This window comes from Ochotona curzoniae, unplaced genomic scaffold, assembly GCF_017591425.1.
Source record: "Ochotona curzoniae isolate NIBS_2020 unplaced genomic scaffold, NIBS_Ocur_1.0 scaffold_1852, whole genome shotgun sequence".
NCBI classification, from domain to species: Eukaryota; Metazoa; Chordata; class Mammalia; order Lagomorpha; family Ochotonidae; genus Ochotona; species Ochotona curzoniae.
The window spans coordinates 32,260,878-32,284,387 of NW_024467087.1; the positions used below are offsets into that span (position 1 = coordinate 32,260,878).

The 23,510-nt window shown below is 35.3% G+C and overlaps 1 protein-coding gene across 1 annotated transcript; it reads left to right on the forward strand.

The window, feature by feature from the left end:
* Positions 1–1,296: 1,296 nt before the first annotated feature.
* Positions 1,297–22,998, forward strand: NUP62CL (nucleoporin 62 C-terminal like). The gene is made up of 8 exons (XM_041000084.1): positions 1,297–1,354; positions 6,821–6,974; positions 14,644–14,794; positions 15,033–15,082; positions 15,176–15,310; positions 17,699–17,810; positions 22,447–22,513; positions 22,973–22,998. The coding sequence occupies exons 1-8, from the start codon at positions 1,297–1,299 to the stop codon at positions 22,996–22,998; spliced, it is 753 nt and encodes a 250-aa protein (XP_040856018.1).
* The last annotated feature ends 512 nt before the right edge of the window (positions 22,999–23,510 follow it).

Below are 23,510 nucleotides of genomic sequence, written 5' to 3' on the forward strand. Positions count from 1 at the left end.
ATTTACAGAGTGTCCTTTGGCTTGAGCAATCTCATATTCTATTCCCATATAGTTCTCTTAGGTATAGCATGGGAACTCTCTGTTCTAATAAATCCCTCAGCAAAATCTTTGAGCCAGGGCTTTGGATGCAACGAAACCTTAAAAGCCACTGCACTTCTTGCTTACATCTTCATACTTGGAACTTATGCCTTCACTTGAGCTGGGATCAAGCAATCAGGGTCAGGGTGAGCTCTGTTTGTAATGAACTTCTTTACTGTGAGTAGAGATGTGATAAAGGAAGGGTGCCCCCTGAACTTTTGGATATATTCATCAGGATTTTCAGCTCTGCTGGAGTTGTTTTTCCCTCTCATTGAGATATAATTTATCCCTTGACTGGGAACTGGAGACATGAGGGAGTCAGCCTTCTTGGTTTCCCATCAAAATGAGCAGTGAGGTATGAGTGCATGTGGCTCAGATGCCATTACAGTCTTTCACTGTCGGAATACTGAATCTTAGATTTTCTTGAATAAATCTTTTGTATTTTCCTGTATGCCCTCAGGACAGCTTCTGGTGATTTCCAGTATTTTTTTTTTTTAATAAAACATGTTTTGCCAGTTACAAATGTTTTAGTGGGAACCATATCCATGGGATTGTTTATGTCACAATTTTGATAGTGGGTCCTTTTCTTTTGTCTATTAAAAAGAGTTATTTATTTTTATTGGGAAGGCAGATTTATAGAGAGAAGGAAAGACAGAAAGACCTTCTATCTGCTGATTTACCCCCCAAATGGCTGCAACGGTCAGAAATTAGCCAACCTGAAGCCAGATACCAGGAGCTTCTTCTGAATCTGCCATGCCAGAGCAGGGTCCCAAGGCCTTGGGCCATCGTCCACTTCCCTCCCAGGTCACAATCAGGGACCTGGATGGGGAGCGGAGCAGCCGAGAAATGAACTGGCACCCATGTGAAATACTGGCGCTATGCAAAGGGAAGATTAGCCAACTGAGCCATTGCACTGGGCCCTCTTGTTTATTCTATTGGTAATGTAGAGTGTCTTTGTTATGATAGTATCAAAAGAGTGACTGTACTTAGCCATACTGATTATCCATTTTCATAATCTGGGTTTTATTTTGTCTATTTATTTAGGTTTCAGGGTACATGGTTTTCTTTACTTGTATTTTATTTCTCCATATCAAGGAAACTTACAGTGATGGTGTTTTACTTTTTAAAAAGCTATTTTGAATGACATCTTTCTGCTTGTTACATTGATTCTTAGATTTGGCTCCAGTATCTACTGATGAAACCACTATTTCAAGCACCATGCCATTCACTTCAGTGTCCAATACTTCTATCAGCTTGGTTGCTACTAAGCTCTCACGTAAGCCATTTGTCAAAGACAATACTATATATTTTTTATGATGCTATTTAACTGAATTTGCCAATATAAGCTATGTGTCTTCTGTATTATGCTTGAACCCATCTATACCTACTGACATCAACAGCAGCTTTGCTTTAGGAGCCTGATTGACTTTAGCTTAGAATCTTCTTGGTAACATTGCTATTGGAGCTTAAAATGACAATTTTAAGCCCATAATTGATTATTGTGATATTTTTAGGCTATTTCTTGAAACTGTTACTAATAAGAAGTGTAGGAGTTTTACCGAGTATGTATAAGTAGAAGTTCTTATTATTCATGTGAATAAGGTAAAATGGAAAGTAAGTGTTGGAATAAGGTAAAATGGAAAGTAAGTCCTATGTCATGTTCTAGTTCTGTTCGGTGAAATCTAAGGGCAATAAACCTAGTCTATGCAGAAAAAACACATGATACCAACACTTACTTTCCCTTTTTTAGACATTTTATATAAAAGGACTGATCATGGGTTTTTAAGCTTAATCAAAAGTTTCTGAAAAATTCTTTAGATAAAAAATCTCCACATAAATTTCTCATTGTTTTTGACTAAAGGGCATTAGTTAACATTGTGTTATTCTCTGTAATTGGTGTCCCAAGAACTTCAATTTGGACACTTGCTGGTAGAACTTTGAGATTTGGAGCAGCTGTACTGCATCTAGTAAGATTTTAGAATTATTGAAACATGTTGGGATACTCATTGAACATGTGCTACATAAATCCACAGTAAATAGGTCATAATTTTATAGCTTTTATGTTGTCTAGATGGGTGTTGACCATCTCATCAGAATATACAAAAAGTTCAGCAATATAGATGATTGCCAATGATTAGAATTAGGCAATTCATACCAACATATTACTCTTTGAGTGAGATTATTACAGTAAAAACTATGGTTACAATTTTTTCTTTTGAAAGATTTTTTTTTCTTTTAATTGGAAAGGTAGATTTACAGAGAGAAAGAGATATGGAAAGATCTTCCATCCACTGATTCACTCATCAGTAGCCACAACAGCTGTAGCTGATCTGATCTGAAGCCAGCAGCCTCTTCTTGGTCTCCCAAGGATGTGCAGGGTCCCAAGGCTTTGGGCGGTACTCCACTGCTTTCCCAGGCCACACACAGGAAGCTGGATGGGAAAAGGAGCAGCCCGGACACAAACCTGCAAACATATGGGATCCTGGCACTAGCAATGCAAAAATATAGCCACTAGGCTATCGTGTTGAGCCCTGTGGTCACATTCTTAACAACCTTTAAATGTAAGAACCTTTGTTTGGGCCCCGTGCTGTCCACATGGGAGACCTGGAGAAAGCTCCTGGCTCCTGACTTAGGCCTGGAACAGTTCCAGCCATTGTGCATATTTAGGGAATGAACCGGTGGATGTAAGATCTCTCTCTAACTCTGCCTTTCAAATAAATAAACATATCTTTAAAAAGAAAAGAGCTTTTCTTGCTAATTGCAGTGTTTAATGTGTTTAATTTTGGGGGATTCATAGAGGTTTTATTTTCTGTAAAAGTTAACTGAGGTTTTGGCCTGTGTTAAAGTTGATCCTCCCCCAAAGTTGAATATGAATGTCTTCCTTAGACCTATTCTAAATTTTTCCTGCCATGTAAGAGTTAGTGAAGTTGTCAGTGGGAGAAAACTTGAGTTTGCATTGCTGTGTATGTTGAATGGTTAGAGATTATTATTTGCATTTACTGCATTTACTCGAACTGCATTTTAGGAAATTCTTGTTTTTACTTTCAAAAATTTGCTTAAGGCTGAAATAAAACATTTTTCAAATCAGACATAGATTGAAAGTCAGTATTTTTTAAAGTTTTTTTTTTCATTTGAAAGAGTCAGAGAGAGGGAAAGAAATAGTCCATATCCTATTTCACTCTCCCTAATGTCCCCAACAATGGAGGCTAGGCCAAGCCAAAGCCTGTAACTGAATTCAGATATCACATGAGTTGCAATGACACAACCACATGAGTCCTCATCTGCCTTCCAGGTGTGTGCATTAGCAAGAAGCTGAATCAGAAATGAAGGCAGGACTCTAACCTCGGGATTTGTATATCAAATATGGGATGCAGGTGTCTCAAGCTGTGGCTTAACCTACTGCACCATAATGCCCATCCCAAAAGTCAAAACTTTAAACTTAAATTATTACTAAACTGAGACATACACACACACACACATACACATATGTGTGTATATATCTTTGTATGTATATATACATATACAATATTTTAATGTCTCTATTTACATGATTAACATTTTGAGTTTTTTTTTCTATGTAGTAGGCTATCTGGCCAACCTGTGAGAGTTGTGAAGGATGTGTCATGAAAACGTTATAAGTTACCATATTTGCAGAAAAACAACACGTAGTTTTCACTAAAATATACCAAAAAAGGGAGGATTCGTTGTTTTAATCACAGGTTGAATCAGTAAGGATAAATTGTCAGGCTTCTTAATATCTCTACCATAACCCTAGATACGTTGGTTGTATCTCATAGACCAACCTTACAGAGCAGCTTTCAGATGGAATTACTCTTTGCTCAACATATAATTAGCAGATTATAAGAGAGGGTTGCTTTTCATCAGTCTGTTTTGACAATGAATGTGAGGTGATGACGTCAGTTCTGAGCAAAAGCATAAGATACACAGTTGTTCATTTACTACACGATAGGAAAATTAGTATGATCTTTTAAAGAGTATTTTCCCTATTTTATATTATTTTTAACTTCATTAGAATGAGATAGATTTAAATGTTAATTTAGATTTTGTTTGGTTATTCCTTTTTTAAGTATTTATTTTATTTTTATTAGAAAGTCAAATATACAGAAAGGAAGATCTTCTGTCCAATGATTCACTCCCCAAGCAGCTGTAACGGCTGGGTCTAAGTTGATCCAAAGCCAGCTGTCAGAAGCTTCTTCTGGGTCTCCTGCACAGGTGCAGGGTGCTAAGGCTTTGGGCCGTCCTCAACTGCTTTCCCAGGACACCAATCAGGGAACTGATGGGAAGTGGGGCTGCTAGGATTAGAACTGGCATCCATATGGGATCCCGGTGTGTGCAAGACAAGGACTTTACCTACTAGGCTACAGTTCCAGGCTCTGTTTGGTTATTCTTTATGAAACTGTACTTCCGTTTACCACACAGATGATGGAGAATTGACCATATTAACTAGTTTAGACAAAAGGTATGAGCTGCAAAATGAGGCTGTGCTACAACGTTTATTCTCAAACTTACCACTGTTTCTTGACATTAATTGAAATATTGTTATTTGAATATACCAGAGCTAATTTACGACTCTGAAAAACAGCATAAAAGATAAAGGAAAATAAATATGTAAAAATGTTTAAAAAGTAATCTCGCTTTTTAAATAATACTCAGCTTTACAGTATTTTTAAGTTGACAGGTGTTACTTTCTCAAAGCTCAACATCCTCGGGTAGTTTTTATTTGGCTGTTTCTTCACTAGTGACAGTTTCAGTTGCTTTATATATATATATATATAACTTCAAAGTTGTTATTTATCTTTCTTGCTATATATGTATGTGTGTGTGTTGTATGCTATAGATATGCATAGAATCCCTAGAATATGCTGTTTCAGGCCTGGCACGGTAGCCTAGCAGCTAAAGTCATCGCCTTGCACATGGCGGGATCCCACATGGGCGCAGGCTGTAATCCCAGCAGCCATGCTTCCCATCCAGCTCCCTGCTTATGGAGTGGGAAAGCAGTTGAAGATGGCCCAAAGTCTTTTGACCCTGTACCTGCATGGGAGACCCAGAAGAAGCTCCTGGTTCCTAGCTTCAGATCAGCTTAGCTCCAGCTGTTGCAGCCACTTCAGGAGTGAAACATTGGATGGAAGATATTCCTCTGTGTCTCTCCTCTCTATATATCTGACTTTCCATTGAAAATAAAATAAATATTTTTTAAAAATATGCTGCTTCTTCTAAAGCATACAACTTTAGGCATCTGTCCATGTGAAGAAATACAGATTGGTTTATTAGAAAATCATGCTAATTCATAAGAAGCTTTTTAAAAAAGAACATTCTTTGTGGAATGCAGTAATTATTCAGAGTTTGAATGAGTTAATCAAACGTATTCTCTTACATTTTGGGAAATACTTCCTAATTTCTTCCTGGAGTCTGATTCTTTCCATATTTTGGAAGTATATCTATATGTCTACCTAGAACTAGATTCCTACCATTTTGCTAAATTTCTGAAAATATAAATGAGATTCTGATTCACTTTATCCTTGTTTGGGTAGAGCTTTTTGTCCTTAAACTTTGCACAGGTTAATAACATGTGTAATGGCTTTCTGTACTTCACATGCACATTCCTAGCCCAATCAACTCTGAGCTACAAGGAAAGCATAGAGTTGCCGGAATAAAGAGGAATGTCGAATCCTATTCCCTCAGCAAGAATAGGATTTGGCCAGTTTTCTTAAATAATTAATGCATATGACTGGTGGTACCATGATTTATGTATTTAACTACCACAGCCATTAACCTGAAAATATTGGTAATTGGGAAAGCAAGGCTAACATAAACGAAACAAACAACTGTGACCATATAATGACTTTTCAAAAAGTATTCTTGTAACAGAAGCAGCGTTTTAAGTGTAAGAACATTTGAAACTATTGGGAATGAAAAAGAAAACATTTCCATTTCCCACCAGCCTCAATTTTTTTTGGTGCTTTATTCTTTAGTTTCTTCGTGTGTTGTAAAAATCAAAAGTGCTATATAGGAGTTCAGAACAAAGAATTTGATTGAAGCCATGCAGGATACTTAGGATTTTAGATATAGAGAGCAAGACATTTTAGTAGGGGTGCAAGATCAAAAGCATGTAGAAGAAGGCATCTGGATTATTCATAAAGATTTTGCCTATTAGGTTTGTGAACTATATACCCATGATTAACTGCTACAGAGAAGCAGGTACTCTCCCCTGTGAAGTGAATGTAAATTAGAAGGATTCTTTTAGTAGGGCAGTTTGGCATGATACATTAAAATTTAGAACATGCTGACCCTTTGATCCAGTAGTTTCACTTCTTAGGCTGAATTGTAGAAATACAGTCGTGTAAGTATGCAGAGACACAGATGTATAGAGATTTTGTGCAAATTGTAATTTTTTCTTGAATGTTTAATGAAACTTAGCAAGGAGGTCATTTGGATCTGGAGTTTTCTTTCCTGGGAGAGCTTTCAGGATTGATTGTATTTCTCTAATAGTTACAAGACCAATTAGGTAATTTTAGGTTGTTTTAGTTCAACAGGAAGGCTAGTCCAAATACCAGGCCAGCCATGTGTCACTTCATATGGAAACAGTTTTTGGTTCAAATCCACAACTTAGAGTTCAAAGCCACATTTTCAAAGGATCCATTAGTATTTATCAACATGAATTATCAAGGCTTAAAGCACAAGTTTCTCCTTTCTTATTAACATTGCACATTTTGTTTTCCAGCTACAACGGCAACAACAACCACCACTACTGTCACCACCACTACCACCACTACAGTTAGCAGTGGTTTTGCCCTGAGTGTAAAACCACTGGCAGCAGCTTGGATTAATGCTGACCCAGGCAGTGTTCGTTCGGTACCTTTCACTTCGACTGTTAAGTAAGCTTGTTTTTTATCTGAAATTTCATGTTCCATTCTGTTTGTCACATGCAAGGCGTAATCTATTTTTGAAAGTCAGATAAATGACTAACTTGAAGGAGCAGAGAAAGATCTCTGTAGCTTCAAATTTGAAGAACAGTACATCTTTGCCTAAATTGTTGTGAAATCACTGTATGTTTAGCAAGATGGCAGTGCTTTACAAACATATTGTGTAATCCTCATGATAAGCCTATGAAATAGGTGATTTTTTTTCCTATTTGTAGATGGCAAGACCACAGTACATAAAAATCACATCTAAATTTTATAGTTTGCTTGTGAACATACACTTGATAATGGGTAAACCAGGGGAACTCTAGAACCTTCATTGTTACTTTTTTTCTCTTTCCAGTGTCTTTTTAAATTGCTATTTTCCTTTTTACAGTTTTGTAGGTGTAGTGCTTTCCCCCCTTTCCTTCCTTTTCTCCTTTCTTCATCTCTCCTTCCCATTGTTGCCTGTATTTTACAATAATATTCAGCATTATTGCAGACTGTATTATGCTCTTACCTAACATGTATTTCTTTTAAAATTAAATTTCTTCAGTATTGTTATAGATTTAGTGTGCTTTTAAGAAATAATACAAAACATCCTGTGTGTGCTTTATATCATTTCCTTCAAAGATAAAATCTTGCAATACTAGGATATTGACTTTGATACACTCAAGATATAGTATAATTAAATTGCCGCAAGAACTTCACTTGCTGTTTTACTGCCACACTCAATACCTTCCCACCTTTCCCTGACTCTGAACACCACTTGTATTCTTTATTTCTATAATCTTCATATGAAAGAATATTGTATGGATGGGATTATGTACAAATAACCCTTGGGTATTGAATTGGTTAATTGGTTTTTTTCGTTCAGTGTAATTTCATGAGTTCCACCTTCGTTGTTTCATGTAGTTCTTTTTTTAAATTTCTGAGTAATATTCCATAATATTGTGGATCTACTGTTTGTTTAATCATTCCTATGTTGGTGGACATCTAAGGTTGTTCCCAATTTTGGGGCTCTTTTAAATGAAATTGGTGTGAACATTTGTGTATAGTGCGTGTGTGTGTGTGAGAGAGAGAGAGAGAGAGAACATTAATCTCATATGGATGGCATCATAGTTGCATCTTTATACTTTAAAAGAATTGCCAAGTTGTTTCTCCCATAGTGACTTTGACATCTTACATGTTCACCAGCAAAGTATGAGTGAGCCAGACTGTCCATGTTCTCACTTAGATTTGCTGTCATAACAATTTTTTAAATTTTAGATCTCATGATAGATGTGACCTGATATCTTATTATGGTTTTTAATTTGTATTTCCCTGATAACTATTGATACTTAACATCTTTTCATGTATTTATGTTCTATCATTATATTCTCTTTGGTAAAGTTATATTCATATGTTCAAAGGTTTTTTTAACTGTTCAGTTGCTTAGTGTATATACTACATACCAGTTTTTTGCTAGATATGTCGTTTATAAATATATTCTCTAACTCTGGAGCTTAAATTTTTATCCTCTTAACTTTTTTTTCTGAACAAAAGCTTTTAGTTTTTTTGTCTTTCGGCTCAGTATGAAGAACTCTTTACCTAACCCCATTTACCAAAGGTTTTCTCCTATTTTTTTTCTGTCTTAATATCTTAAATTCTGTTTAATATCTTAAATTCAAGCTGCTGATCCATTTTGAGTTTTAAATAAAAGGTGTGAAATTTACATTGAGGTCTTTTTTCCCCCTATGGATGTTCAGTTTTTCCAACATCATTTGATTAAAGGCTATCTTCCACTTGTAAAATTGCTTTTGCACCTTTGTCAAAAATCAGTTGGATGCATTTGTCTCTCATGATTTTTCAGTCTCAGTTGCTCCAGTCTTTCTAGATTTTTTTTTCCCTGATTGATTTTTTTTTTTTTTGGTGGTCATTCACTCTCGGCATATGTAAATTAAATTCCATTTGACCATGTTGTATAATTTTTTAAATATATTATTTGGTTTACTATTATTTTCTGTGATTTTTAAAATTTCCTGTTCATGGTTTTAACATCAGAATAACACTGGCTTTATAACAGGATCTTGCAAAGATTTGATTTTCTCGTTTTATAGAAAACATTATATAAAATTTGTGTTGATTCATTAAATGTTGGCAGAATTCTCCAGTGAAACTTTCTGGTCCTAGATAGTTCTAGATATTTTACAGGACATTAAAAAAGAAATTTATTTATTTTTATTGGAAAGCAGACTTTACAGAGGGAAGGAGATACAAAAAGATCTTCTGTCCAGTGGTTCACTACCCAAGTGGCCACAGTGCTTGGATCTCAGCGGATCTCAAGCCAGGAGTCAGGAACCTCTTCCAGGTCTCCCATGTGAGCGCAGGGTCTCAAACCTTGGGCTGTCCTTTGCTGCTTTCCCAAGCCATAGGCAGGGAGGGATGGGAAATGGAGGAGCCGGGACATGAACCGGCACCCATATGGAATCCCAGCGTATGTGAGGTGAGGATTTAGCCACGGAGCCATCGTGCCAGGCCCTACAGGACATTTTAAAATACAAGTAAGTTTTTTAAGTTGTTCTTACACTGTTCATGTTATCTAGTTCCTCTTGCATGAATTTCAGCAGTGTTAAATTTTTCAAGAAATTGGCCCATTTCTTCTAAATTGTAGAATTTATTATTGTAATGTTGTCCTTATTATTCCCTTATTGCATTTTTAATAGCTGTAAGCATATTCCAGTTTCATTTATGGTATTGGTAGTTTGTGGTTTCCTTTGATAAATTTTATTGATCATTTTCTGAAGAACCTACTTGTGTTATATTGATTATTCTCTGCTGGTGTTGCTTTCACATTTCCGATTCTTATTTATACCTACTTTCTTACATCTTTCTGGTTGTACTGAGTTTATTTTATTTCTAGTTTGAGGTGTAAATTTAGACTATTGATTTGAGAGCGTTTCTGTTGTATAATAGAAACGTTCAATGCTATAAATATCTCTCAGCACTACCTTAGCTGTATTCCATATGTCTTGTTTTGTTGTGATTTCATTCTGTTCTATATACTTAAAATTTCTTTTGTGACTCTCTGCCACATGCTACACATTCATCCTGTGTTCATATTGGTAGCCGGCCCTTCTCAAGTTGACTCCTTCAGTAAACTTGTTCTGGCTGTTTATTTTTTTTTCTCTTTTGTAAAAATTCCTGTTTGACCCATGTGTCATTTAGAAGTATGTTGTTTAGTTTCCAAATCTTTTGAGATTTTTTTCCTTTCCATATTAATGTCTAATTTGGCTCCATTATGGTCAGAAAGGATGTTCTATATGATTTGAGTTTTTTTATGTTTGTCTAGGTTTGCTTTGTACCTGAAGATATGATCTGCCATGGACACTTAAAAACTGCTTTTGTGTTTTTGTTTAATTTTGTTTTAGCTGTATCACTTTTGGTTTCATATTTTTTTAAATATTTATTTTATTTGAAACCCAAAGTTACAAAAAGGGGGAAGAGAAAGGGAGAGAGAGAGAGAGAGAGAGATCTCTTCCATCTACTGGTTCACTTCCCAGATGGTTGTGACAGCCAGAGCTGGGCCAGTCTAAAGCTGGATCCAGGACCTTCTTCTGGGTTTCCTATGTCTGGTACAGGGACTCCAGGCTTTAGGCCATCCTCCACTGCTTTCCCAGGCCATACACAGGGAGCTGAATGATTGAATGGGAAGTGGAGTGGCTGGGACACGACCAGTGCCCATATGGAATGCCTACACTGCAGGTAGAGGATTACATTTTTATGCCACCCTTTCAGCCCCTCTTCCATATTTTTAAGGCTGTCTGTGTGTGTATTTTAACACAATTCTTTGTTTATTGATTGATTATAAGAGACAGAGAGAGATATCTTATCTACTGATTCACTCCTCAGGTGCCAGGAATACCTGCAGATGGGCCAGGTGGAAACAGGAAAGCAGGAACTCAATCCAGATCTATTACTTTCATGACAGAACTCCGATTCTTTTCAGCCATCATCACTACTTCCCTAGGGTCCACATTAGTAGGGAGCAGGAATCAGGAACTGGAGCTCAGCATTGAACCCTTGTACTCTTGTGGGCATCTTAACTATCTGAACTACCAGGCCATATGCGTGCTCCAAGTCTCTTACTATTTTGTTCCTAAACATTTAGGATTGCTAGCCTTCCTGATGCCTTAATTAGTTTGTCATTATGTAATGTCTATCTCTGGCAGTAATAATTTTGTGACTTATAGTCTAGTTTATCTGATATTGATATTGTCATTTCCTGTAGAAAATTAATCCTGTAGGATACACATATTTTCCATCCTTTTACTTTCAACCTACTTGTATCATTATATGTTAGAACTGAACTTTGCATGAACAGTGTATTGTTGAATTGATTTTTAACCACTCTGCTAATTTTTTTCTTTTAATTGGCATATTTATCACATTTATTTGTGTGATAATTACAGACATGTTAGGATTTAAGTCTGCCATTTTAGTGTTTCTATTCGTTATCTCTGATTTTTACTGTGTTTCTCTCTCTCTCTTTTAAAACCTTCCTATTGGCTGTTTGAATATTGTATTAGAGTTTCATTGTGTTCGGACTAGTGCTTTCTAATATATTTTTATTTTGTCTTACAAACTTTTGTCCTAGGTATTGCAATATATATGTATAAGTTAAAACAATCTAGTTGTATTAACAGTTTATACTTTGGGTAAAGCTTGGAGACCTTATTTTCACTTAATTTCCTTTAACCTCCTTGCCGCTTGAAGTATAACCATCTTAAATTTTTCCTCTGTGTACATTGAGCATCATATAACATTGAAATGTAATTTTTGTTACATTTCAACCATCAAATATGATTTAAGAAACTTACTAGAATAGTATATTTAGCCCTGCATTTAACCTGTTATTATTAACCTGTTGATGTTATTCTTTCCTTTAGATGATGTTCTAAGCCTTCTTTTTTGTTTTCTTTCTGTTTAGCTAACCTTTCAGGGTAGGTTTTTTTGACAGCTAATGATTTTGATTAGACTTTGTGTGAACATATCTTTATTTCTTCCTTATTTACAAATGATGTTTTCCCTAGAAATAGAAGTCATTGTCAATATTTTTGTCCTTCCAGTGCTTGTAAAATGTGTTTATTTCATATAGCATCCATGCTTTTAGATGAGAAATGTGCTGTAATTCATATTAATGCTCACTTTTAAGTAATGCATTTTGTTTCTCTGGTGCTGTCAATATTTTTTTCTTTAAAGTTTCCAGAAGTTTAATTATTATGTACCTTAGCATGGATTTGTTTGAGTTACTTGGAGTTTGTTCCGTTTTTTGAATCTGTTGGTTGATATCTTTTGCCAAATATGGGGACTTTTAAAGATTTATTTATTTATTTTGAAAATCAGCTACAGAGAGAGAGAGAGAATATTCCAGTATTGGTTTACTACCCAGATGGCCATGATGGCCAGAATTCTGCCAAGCCAAAGCCAAGAGCCAGAAACAACTTCTAGGTCTGTCACCTGAGTGACAGGGGCCCAAAGATTTAAGGCATCTTCCACTCCTTTTTCAAGGCAGTTATCAGAGCAGCCGGCTAGGAAGTTCAGTAGCCAGCACATGGGAGATAACACAGCACCAATGTGGGATGCTAACATTGCAGAGGTGGCTTTACCAACTATACCACAATGATGGACGGGGAGACTTGGTTTAAACTTTTTTGGGTATTTTTTTTGGTTCCCTTCTCTTTTCTGTTTGTGGAAATCTTATTTTACATTTTTATTATTGTCTTCCAGATTATTGAGATAAGTTTTTATTTGTTTCTGCCTATGTTCTCTTTGTGGTCCTCAGGTTCACTGATTTTTATCTTCTGACAGCTCTTCTCTAAGTTTAAATCCTTCCAATAAGCTTGTTATTTCAGTTATTTTGTTTTTAAGTTTTATATTTAATAGCTGGTCGTTTTGCATGACTTCCATTTCTTTCCTGAAATTTTAATGCTTTTTCATTTGTTTGAAAGAATTCAAAAATGCTTGTCTTTCTTTATGATGATTGATTTAAAATTCTTTTTGGATAATTCCAACATCTGGTATTTGTCAGTGTTAGCATCCCTTGATTATCTTTGCTCTTCTGACTTGTGATGTTTCTGGTTACTTGTGTGATGGTTAGTATTTTATTGTATCCAAGATATTTTGTCTATTATGTTAGGAGAATTTGATTTCTATTTACATTTTCCCCCTCAGTCAGTTCCCTTTCTGAGGTGTAGTGCAAGGTATGTGTGTGTGTTTGTGTGTTCATATTGCCTCTATATTTTGCCTACATCACCCCAGTAAATGAACAACAGTGACACACACTGCATCAACGCATGTGGATGATATGGTCATTTAGCCATTGCCTTAGTCCCACTGACTAATTCCTCGTGGAGGTACAAGCACTGTATCACTGCTTCTAATTTGAGATGAAAGCTCAGTGTTCACCTGGCCCCTGCAACCCTAAACCAAGGGGCAATGGAGACCTGATCCATACTTCTTAGTTGCTGCTGGTAGAGGCAAAACCAGTTTCCTGTTGTATGCCACTCATGCAAGGAGAAATGGGGCATGAACTACTCTATCTCAAATCACGTCATTCAGCCTCATTAATGATGAGTTGGTATGAAGGCTTAGCACTCTACTGGGTTGTGCTTACACAAGACTTGTGGAGAAGAGAGACAGAGTACTTACTTAACCTTTCTTTGTCCTGCCTTGGTTGTATCCATGGGTAAAGAAATCAAGCCATCCATGGAACTTTGCTGTCCCTGGGGCTAATGGGAAGTTGAGTCCTTGCTAATCCCAAATTCAGTCTTAATGAATCCCTTGTTCAGTCTTAATGACAGGCAGATGGGCATAGATGTTCAATCCTGCACTATTTACTATTGACACCAGAGGCAAGGACAGAAGCCTACTGGAGACCAAGTCTGCTTCACTCTGCATCATTAACTTGAGTTTTATTGCTGCTTGGTGGAGATTAAGATTCAGCCTAGAGCCTATAGACAGTACCCTGCTGGGAAAATTGGAGTACTGCCTGCTTCTGCTAGGGCTGGAATTGTGATGATTACCTTCTCAGTGAGCCCTACCAACAGTTCCCCATCGCAGATTTAGAAAATGGCTTGGGTCCACTGACTATGGGATCAAAGATCAGCTAGCTACTCAACTTTTTTAATACCACTTGGCAATGGAATTGGGAGTTTCACATGGTTCCACCCTGTTGAGGAGACCCACTCTGTTAAAACTACACAGATAGTGGAGGAATGTATTACTTTGACCAAGAAGTGGAGGGAGAAAAAGTTCTATCTCATTGACCCTATCCACCTACAAGGAAACTTCTTCCAACCTTACAGCTGGGATTGGTGATAGAGAGGGAGCAGACTGTGGAACAGTCTTCAGCTCTTAGAGCTTTAACATTCTATTGATAAATCCTTATTTACTATATTCCCTTAAGATAATCACTAGAGATTTTAATGACTGTTATGTTTCTGTCATCTTTACCAGTAATGGTCATTTTGCTGGGCAGCAAGTATGAGAAACTCTTGACATGCCATTTTCTTCTCAGAATCCTCTTGATGTTGTTCGTTAAAAAATATGGCCATACTTATAATAGTATGACTATATGATTCTACTGCATCATTTTACTTTTTAGTTCAATAACAACTCCCGTGATGACATATGGACACCTGGGGGGTCTGGTGAACCAGTGGAGCCTTGATCTAGAGGAACAAGATAAACAGTTTCTTTTTCAAGCCATGCTAGTCAATGCTTGGGACCACATCTTGATTGAAAATACTGAGAAGGTAGGAACGTATTCCATTAATCTACCTACATTTTCAGATGCCTGCAAGAGAATATGCCTGGTTATTTTGGGAGGTAATGTTCTATGCTTGCATTTATGAGAAACATTAGGATACTTTCCTTAGATTCTTAGAGCCTTGAATTTCATATTTGGAATGTATTTGAGAAAATTAATATTGTGTTAAAATTATTAAATACATTTCACTCTGACTTTATTATATTTTTATATATTTTTTGTAGATTATTGCTTTGCATGAAGAGGTGCAAAAAGTGAAACTGGCTCAGAAAAGGTAGAACCTTAGATTGACCTAGACTAAAAGAATATACACTAATCACTTTTTTGATCAGTTTGATTAGCCCTTCTATTGACATGTTTTACTCAGGTTGGAAGAAAAACTGAACATTATCCTGTCAGAGCAGGAGGAGCTGGAAGATGTGTTGACTCCTTTGGAGAAAGCTGTGGAGAAGCAACAGGGATCTGTTTCTCTTCAGCATACACAAGAGGAGCATGAGAGGATGTAAGTCACTGAATAAAAATCAAGGAATGGGGCAGGACTTATGTAATATGAAAGCATTCCAAACAGGGAGGATGGAGAGTTTAATTAGAAGGCGCAGAATAAAAATTGATAGAAAACGAGGGTTTCTTACAGTTGACTTTACTGATTTATTTGTTTTCTGTTTATTGTTTTCTAGATGCTTTAAAATGAAGAAAATGACTGGAAATTTTGTTTTTTTGCCCTTTTACATATTTACTAAACTTACACATATTCACTATAAATCTTTATACTTGTCCAGTTTGTCTTTATTACTGGATGTTTGTGATCTATTGATGTCAAATCTTCTAAATTTAATATTGATACATTTGTTTAATAATAAATCATTTGTTATATTAAAGTTAATTTGTGTATCTATGGCCATATTGTATAACTGTCAAAATAGAAATTTTTGTCAGTGTCTTCAGCTATTTATATTTTATTTGTGTGTAATATTCTGCATTTACCTTCTGTTGCTATAGTGCCAGTATTCCCACAATAACTTTTTTTCTCCAAAACTGAGATCTGATAATTAAGTCAATTTATAAAGTGCTAGAACTTGTATGAATGCATTACACAATCTGGATTGAGACTACTCTTTTTTTTATCAGTGGTTCATTAGTGAATTAACACTAAGCTTATTTTTAAAAGGCTTGCAATTTACTCTTTTTGTAGGGACATTAGGTATGGTAAGTACAGCTAATCTCTATAATTCTAGTTCTGTTTCTACTTTAGTATTTCTGCTTCTGTGGATTTTTCTGTTCTTTGCATTGCTTCCTATGCATTTTATCATTTTGCAATATATAGAATGACATTTTTAGCTGTGTGATCCTAATTGTATTTCATTTTTTGTAACCAAAACTTTAATTCCAAGGATTTTCAGAAAAACATATTAAAAATGACAGCATGATTTAAAAAAATCTTGCAGCGTAACTCAGATTTCAGCTCTACAATGGACCCTTAATCTGGCAGGACTTGGATAATTTTTGAAATTTCAGATTTCCTAAGAAAGACTTACACAAACAGCTAAGTATTCTGCACTGTAATTATATAAGGAACCTATAACCTAAGCAAAGATAATCTTTCTCAAAACTTGCTAGAATCTATAGCAACTTGATAACCTCTCCCAGGGTGAGACTAGGTGAATCCTGTAATCTGTTTGAAGGCTGCAGCTTTTACTTTTACCTGCTGACTTGCATCATGGAAGCTGCTTATTTATAGCTGGATATTATATAGCAACTATGGAAAAATACATCTTAGTTCAATTTTTGACAGTGTTGTTTCTACAATATTAAAACATCATGCTTTGTTTATCTGAGCAGGGTTTAGAGGTCATCAGCGTATGCAAGACTAGAGCTCAAAAGTAAATTCAATCTTGTTTAAGGGAACATTGCAAAATAGCAATTCTTGATATTACATGCTTCATATGATCTATTTCAAACCATACATAATTACATCTTTTTGTTTGCAACTATTCCAAGAGACAAATTTGAATAGCTAAAACATATATTTATCAAGCTTATGAAATCCCAAACAAAACTTGAATTTTCTGTATATACTCTATTAAATGAAGTCATTTCCCTCCATACCACTTCTCTTCCGAATTATAATTTAAAAGAAGTCTGTGGAACATCAGTTGCTCTTCTGCAGTCAGATTTATATTGTGATAAAATCTTCACCAGAGTCTGCAGCAGTCTAAGCAACCATGTACCTTTTAAAGGGTAGTTATAAATTGATTGACTCGTTTCATCTTTGTAGACATTAAGGTTGAAAAATCCTCTTGACCAATTTTAATTTTCATAAAAATATTCATGGATTGGGTGCATGTGCACACATGAGTGTGTGTTCACAGGGCAGGTGAAAATCATAAGACCTTAGACAACTAACTGATTTATGAAATCTGGAATCTGAGATATCTGCCTTTGATTATCATAAAGCTCACTTCTCAAATACCTTTTGTTGCTTGATATTGTATATCGACTGAAAATCTATGTATTTAAGAACATGGAAGACATTTCATTGTTCATTGAATAGTACCAACCTAAAAAGAATTACTTTACTTTAGAGCTCTCCTGAGAGTAAGTAGGTAAGTAGGTAACAGTAAAAATAGCAAAATGGACAAAACCTTCATCTTTGGGGTCTTTTTAGAATATGATATTAATGATATTATCAATACCATGAATGTTGCATTCATGAAAATGTACTGTTGATGATAACTCAGACCTTCCAAGAAAGTAGAGAAATTAGAACAAATTCAGTTGGCAGTATTAGCTTTGTATGTAATAACAATAGCAATATGTGTGTGTATGAATATGTGTGTGTATATAAAGAGTGAAGAGACTTCTTATTCATCAATTTTACCTATCTTTTCAGTTACAGATTAGCACAGAATATAGATGTTCAGCTGAAACAAATGTCCAAAGATCTCGAGGACATCATTAACCACCTGAACGCATTTGAAATTCCTGATAATGCTACTGATCCGGTATGTTTACTACTTTGTGTATTTAGACAACCAGGATTTAATATGAAAATGCCATTCTCTGGTTCTGTTAGGTCTTTGCCTTGTCCTGTCCCCTGTGCCTCTAGAGATAGGACGCTCTTGTACCTCATTAGTGGGGCAGGAAATCTTTGGAGGCAGAAAACATTGTAAGATTTGTGTGGTTACTCCTAGGAGGGTGAAAAACAGCTTTGTTACAAAAACTTTCAAAATTTACTTCCTTGTTCCTCACATAAATATATCCCTGTGCTTATTTTTCTGTTAACTTACCGATTAGCTAGTTTATTCTTTTCTTTTGCATGTCTATTTTCTTATTTGTATAAATGTCAAGTATCTCTTAGTTAGAATATCCAGGCCATCCCTAATTAATCATTAGATTATGTCCTAAATGTTTGATAAATCAAATATTTGAGACTTAACACGTGTTTTTCCATAGCAACTTTGTTGAATATAGTTATTAGGTTTCTACCTGTTCCATAGAAAACTGATTAGCTCATAATACAAATGTATTATGTCATGGAAAAAGCAACTCAGACTTGCTAGAGTTGAATTGCTGTGAGTCATTTTGGTGGTATAAAAGGATTATGCTTTTCCACCTTTTCCTATATGACTATTTTAGTTGAAGAGTTTATTCCTCCAAGTTTTTCACTTTTAGCAACTAAATGGAGTCTTCTTTCCTATTCCCATGCCATGTTAGAAATTATAAAAATAAATCATAAAAATTTTTCATTATAAGAGTTTCTATTGTACTTTCTCTTGGTTAATTATAATTAAGAATGAGGCAGGATATGCATAGGTGGTGACAAATGAGTGCTACACAAACATACACTTTCCAATAAAAAAAATAGAACAAATCTTTTAAAAATAAGTGGTTTTTATTCTTTGGTAAACTCTGTCCAATTGTATCCAGACAGTTCTTGTTTATATGTACATTATTAACTTTTTAAATTATACAGACAGCATGTTACAGTTGAGAAAGCATTAAGATTTTAAGCTATTTAATCTCTCTGGGCCTTGGTTCTTTTTGCAAAATGTCAACAATAAACTACATGATCTTCAAGTCTTTTCTAGCTGTAAAAAAGATGCCATTCTCTAGATGAATTTAAAGTTGAGCAAAGTCAAATACTACTCAGATTATCCATGATACCATCTCATTTTATGTTGACACAGATGATTTAGATTTTAAAAATAGAGATTTTGCTTAAATGAAATATTAGATCACCATTAAAATTTCAAAACATCATTGTGATAGAGTTTTGATGCATAGATAAATACGTGCAGATTTAGACATGAAGCAAGGCTGATATCTAGTTCATGTTGAATCAATACTAACTGTTTTCAATAAAATAAAACGGGACTGTAAATTCTACCTTGCCCCCCCCCCCTTTTTTTCTACTTAGCTCTGGATTGTTTTACTTTATTTTTGTGTTGAAGATGTATTTATTTGGAAGGCAGAGTTACACAGAAAGAGAGAAACTGAGGAGGGACATAGAAAAAGGGAAGCCAGAATGTTCAGTCAAAGCCAGGAACCAGGAGATTCATTCAGGTCTCCCATGTGGGCGGCAGGGCTCAGATACTTGGACCATCCACTTCTTTTCCTAGGCCATTAGCGGGAAGCTGGATTGGAGCTTGTGTTGCCAGAACAGGAATCATAGCCCTTGTGGGATGCCAACATTGCAGGCACCAGCTTTACCTGCTGTGTCACAATGCTGGTCCCGGTTTTACTTTAGTAATAGACAGTAAATGATTTAAATCTTTTTTGTTTTTCCTGGTAGTAGTGATTGGGGTGTTCAAAAGATTAGTGAATTGCTTGATGATAAGAGATCAGCAACTCATCTGTTTTCTTAGGATAGATAATTGGACAGGAAGCAGAAACATTTTGCTGGGCAATCATATTCCTGTAGATAATTTATTGTAACCAGATCAGCAGAGCTTCATAACAGTGGACCATAATACCAAAGCAGAAAAGTAGCAGTAGTATGTTCTAATATTCATAGTGTTAGAATTTATCCCTGTTTTTGTTTTCCTGTTCTTTAGGAGAAATGGGAGATGACCTAATATATAAAATTTTGGTTAACAAGCCTGACTTGTGCTCTGTGTTACTCAGTCACATTTTATCATAAAATCTGTGAAAAAAAAGCAAGTCAAGTCACCTGTTTTATCAACATCCTATTGATACACTTCTATATGTCCTTTCTACTACTTTTGATTTGCTGCTAAAAATAATTATTTTTGTTTCAAACAATACTGGCTGGAAGCACATTTATTTAGATTTTTGTATTTTCAGTAGAGGTTCTTTCATGATTTTTTCAAAATATTTTAACAGTTCTGCAAAAACCCAAGTTTTAATGCTGTTATCATATTTCATCAGCTGTGACATCATAAAATATAATCATTTTCATTTGCTGGAGATATTGTTTCTAATTGTGGGCCAATATAACCATTTAGACCATTTATTATCAGTGACATTTACTTTTTAAGTTTTTTTTTTTATTTAATTTGAATGGCAAGAATTGCAGAAAGAGAGGGACATAGAGAGATGTTCTCCATTTGCTAGTTCACTCTCCAGTGCTGGAACTGAGCCAGTCTGAAGCCAGGTGCTTCTTCTGGGACTGCCACATGGGTGCAGGGGACCAAGAACCCAGGCCATCATGTGTTGCTTTCTCAGGCCATTATCAGCGAACTTGATCTGGAATGGAGCAGTGGGGACACAAACCAGTACCTACGTGGGTTTCCAGCATAACAGATGGAAGTTTAGCCTACTATGCCATGCTGCCAGCCCCTAATTATCACTTATACTTAGATTTTAAAATTTTTTTGAAAAAGATTTATTTACTTTTACTGGAAGGGCAGATTTACAGAGAGGAGAGACAGAAAGATCCTCCATTCACTGGTTCACTCCCCAGATGGCCAAATGGCCAGAGCTGAGTTAATCCAAAGCTAAGAGCCAGGAGATTCTTCCTAGTCTCCAATGTGAGTGTAGAGTCCCAAAGATTTGGGCCATCTCTGCTACTTTCCTAGGCCATAAGCAAGGAGCTGGATGGGAAGTGGAACAGCCGGGAAACGATATGGGATCCCTGTGCTTGCAGAGGGAGGATTATTCAATAGAGCCATCACACCAGGGCCTATATTTAGATTTGATTATTTCCTCTGGATAGACTCCTAGAAATCAAATATATAGTCAAAAGGTATGAATATTTTTAAAATTTTGGATATATTATTAAAATATACATTTTGAAAGGTTGCGAGGTTAAGTCAATCTATGCTACTATTGGCTGTTTATGAATGTGCTTATTTTTCCCACATCTGTAATCTGAAAATATAAAATATAAAAAAGCTTGAAAATCTGGATTTTTGAGCACTTGCAGGATATACCACAAGTGAAAAATTACATGACTGACCTCTTATAAGCCTGTTTATGATCAAATGCAGGGGCAAGTGTTTGGCCAAGTGGTTAAGATACCATATTAAAGTGTATGGATTTGACTCCCAGTTGAAGCTCCCTATTTCAGCTTATTGCCATTTCAGACCCTTTGGGGTCAGGATGTGATGACTCAAGTAATTGGTTTCTGCCACCCATGTGGGAGACCTAAATTGAGTTTCTGACTCCCCAGCTGTGAGTTGACCCAGTCTTATCATTTTGGGTATTTGACAAGTGTATCAATGAATGAAAGTTCTGTCTCTTTGCCTCTTGAATAAATGAATAAATTTTTTAAATGCAGATAAATTTGAAATACTGTTTTTTTAAATAAAATTGCTTTCGGACTATGTATAAAATGTATATGGAACATTAATGAATTTGTATTTAGCTCTGGTTCCTATCCTCAAGATATCTCATTATGTATATGCAAGGTCTGGCCTGTTGGCTCAGTGGCTAAATCCTCGCCATGCACATGCTGGTTTTCCATATGGGTGCTGGTTCATGTCCCAGCTTTTCCACTTCCCATTCATCCACCTGCTTGTGGCCTGGGAAAGTAGTAGAAGATGGCCCAAAACCTTGGGATCCTGCACGTGTGTGGGAGCTCCTGGCTCCTTCAGATTGGCTCAGCATTGGCAGTTGCAATCACTTGGGAAGTGAACCAGCAGAGGGAGGATCTTTCTCGCTTTCCTCTCTGTATATTTGTCTTTACTATAAAAAAAATCTTTTAAAATATCTCTAATTATGCATATGCAAGATACTGCAAAATTTGAATAAATGAAATATTTTTATTCCTGAGTATTTCAGCCAGAGATACTAAACCTGTTCTTGACAACTGAGTGTAACTATCCATTTTTTTAAAAAAACTTCTGTTGTTGATAGATGGTGCTGGTTTTAATTTTTATATGATTTTTTTTTCTTGTGAAATGTCTCTTAACCTTTTTTATTTTGTACTATGACGGTCATTTTTTTTATCAAATTATTGGTATCTGATTGCTAATAATTATAAAATAATTATATCAAACAAGTATAAAGGTAATGAACATTACAAATTTGAAATAGCATACAAATCTATTGTTATTTGGTATATTCTCAGTTCATATGTTACCGAAAAATTAAATGTTATTTGCTAATTAATTACACCTAATATTTGGTTATCACATCATAATAAATATAATCTAAAAGTCTTATATGTATTCTTAGCTCCAGCAAATCTACAAAATTGTGAATGCTAATAAGTGCTCTTTGCAGTGGATTGCTCAAAATGCAGGTAGGCATTTATTTGTATATGAAATGTTACGAATTTCAGGTAGGAAATGTGGATTGTGTGTTCCATAACCACACTTAACTTATATTATGTGTATAATCACATATACATATATATACATATATATATAATGAAATAAGTGACACTCCTATAATATATATGTCTTAAAGAACTATATGATAAAGGAAGGATAAATTAGAAATTAATGAAAATAGTGAATAAATGGGAACTAGGCAATAGAAATATAAGCAGAACTTATCCAAATATTCCTTTTTAGATAGTTTTGACTTTGGGATCATGTAAATGTTTTATATACTCAAAAATTAGAAGTAGTATGTAAATAATGGGTAGAAATTCAAAATCCAGATTAAATACATAGTGAAACCAAACAAACATTAACTAATTTATAACAGTCACTCCATTCAAATGACTTTTGAACACAGTATTTTTGGATATTATTAGGTTATCATCTTGATAAAAAGAACTGAAAAGAAATCTTAAATATTCATATAAATTTATCATTTTAAAATTATGATATCATTTGGTATACATGACTGAGTTAAGCAAATGCATAGGTATATTAATTGTAACATAAAAGCATTTTCATTGAAAGAGATGGGAATTATTTCTCCTTTCTCTTGTATTTGCATCAGGAGTTTGGATTACAGATGTCAGTGACGGATTCCTATTCCCTTATAAACACAAGAGCAAGAAACAATGACACCCTAGTAGCAATGGATGTACCCAGCACCCAGATCTTATTAACTAAAATAAACCGAGTCTTGTAGGGAACTGTTTAATCTCAGACCACAGGTAGGGAAAAAACAAGAGATTTTTATCCAAGAAAGCAAGCATAGTTCAAAGACTAAGGCAGTTGTATCAGGAAGTCAGATTATGTTTGAAGAGACTCCCACTGGCCACATTATGATGGTTTGTTAAAAATAGTGATAATAGTAATGGATTCTGGCGGGAAAAAGGAATGCTTACTTCACAGTGATAC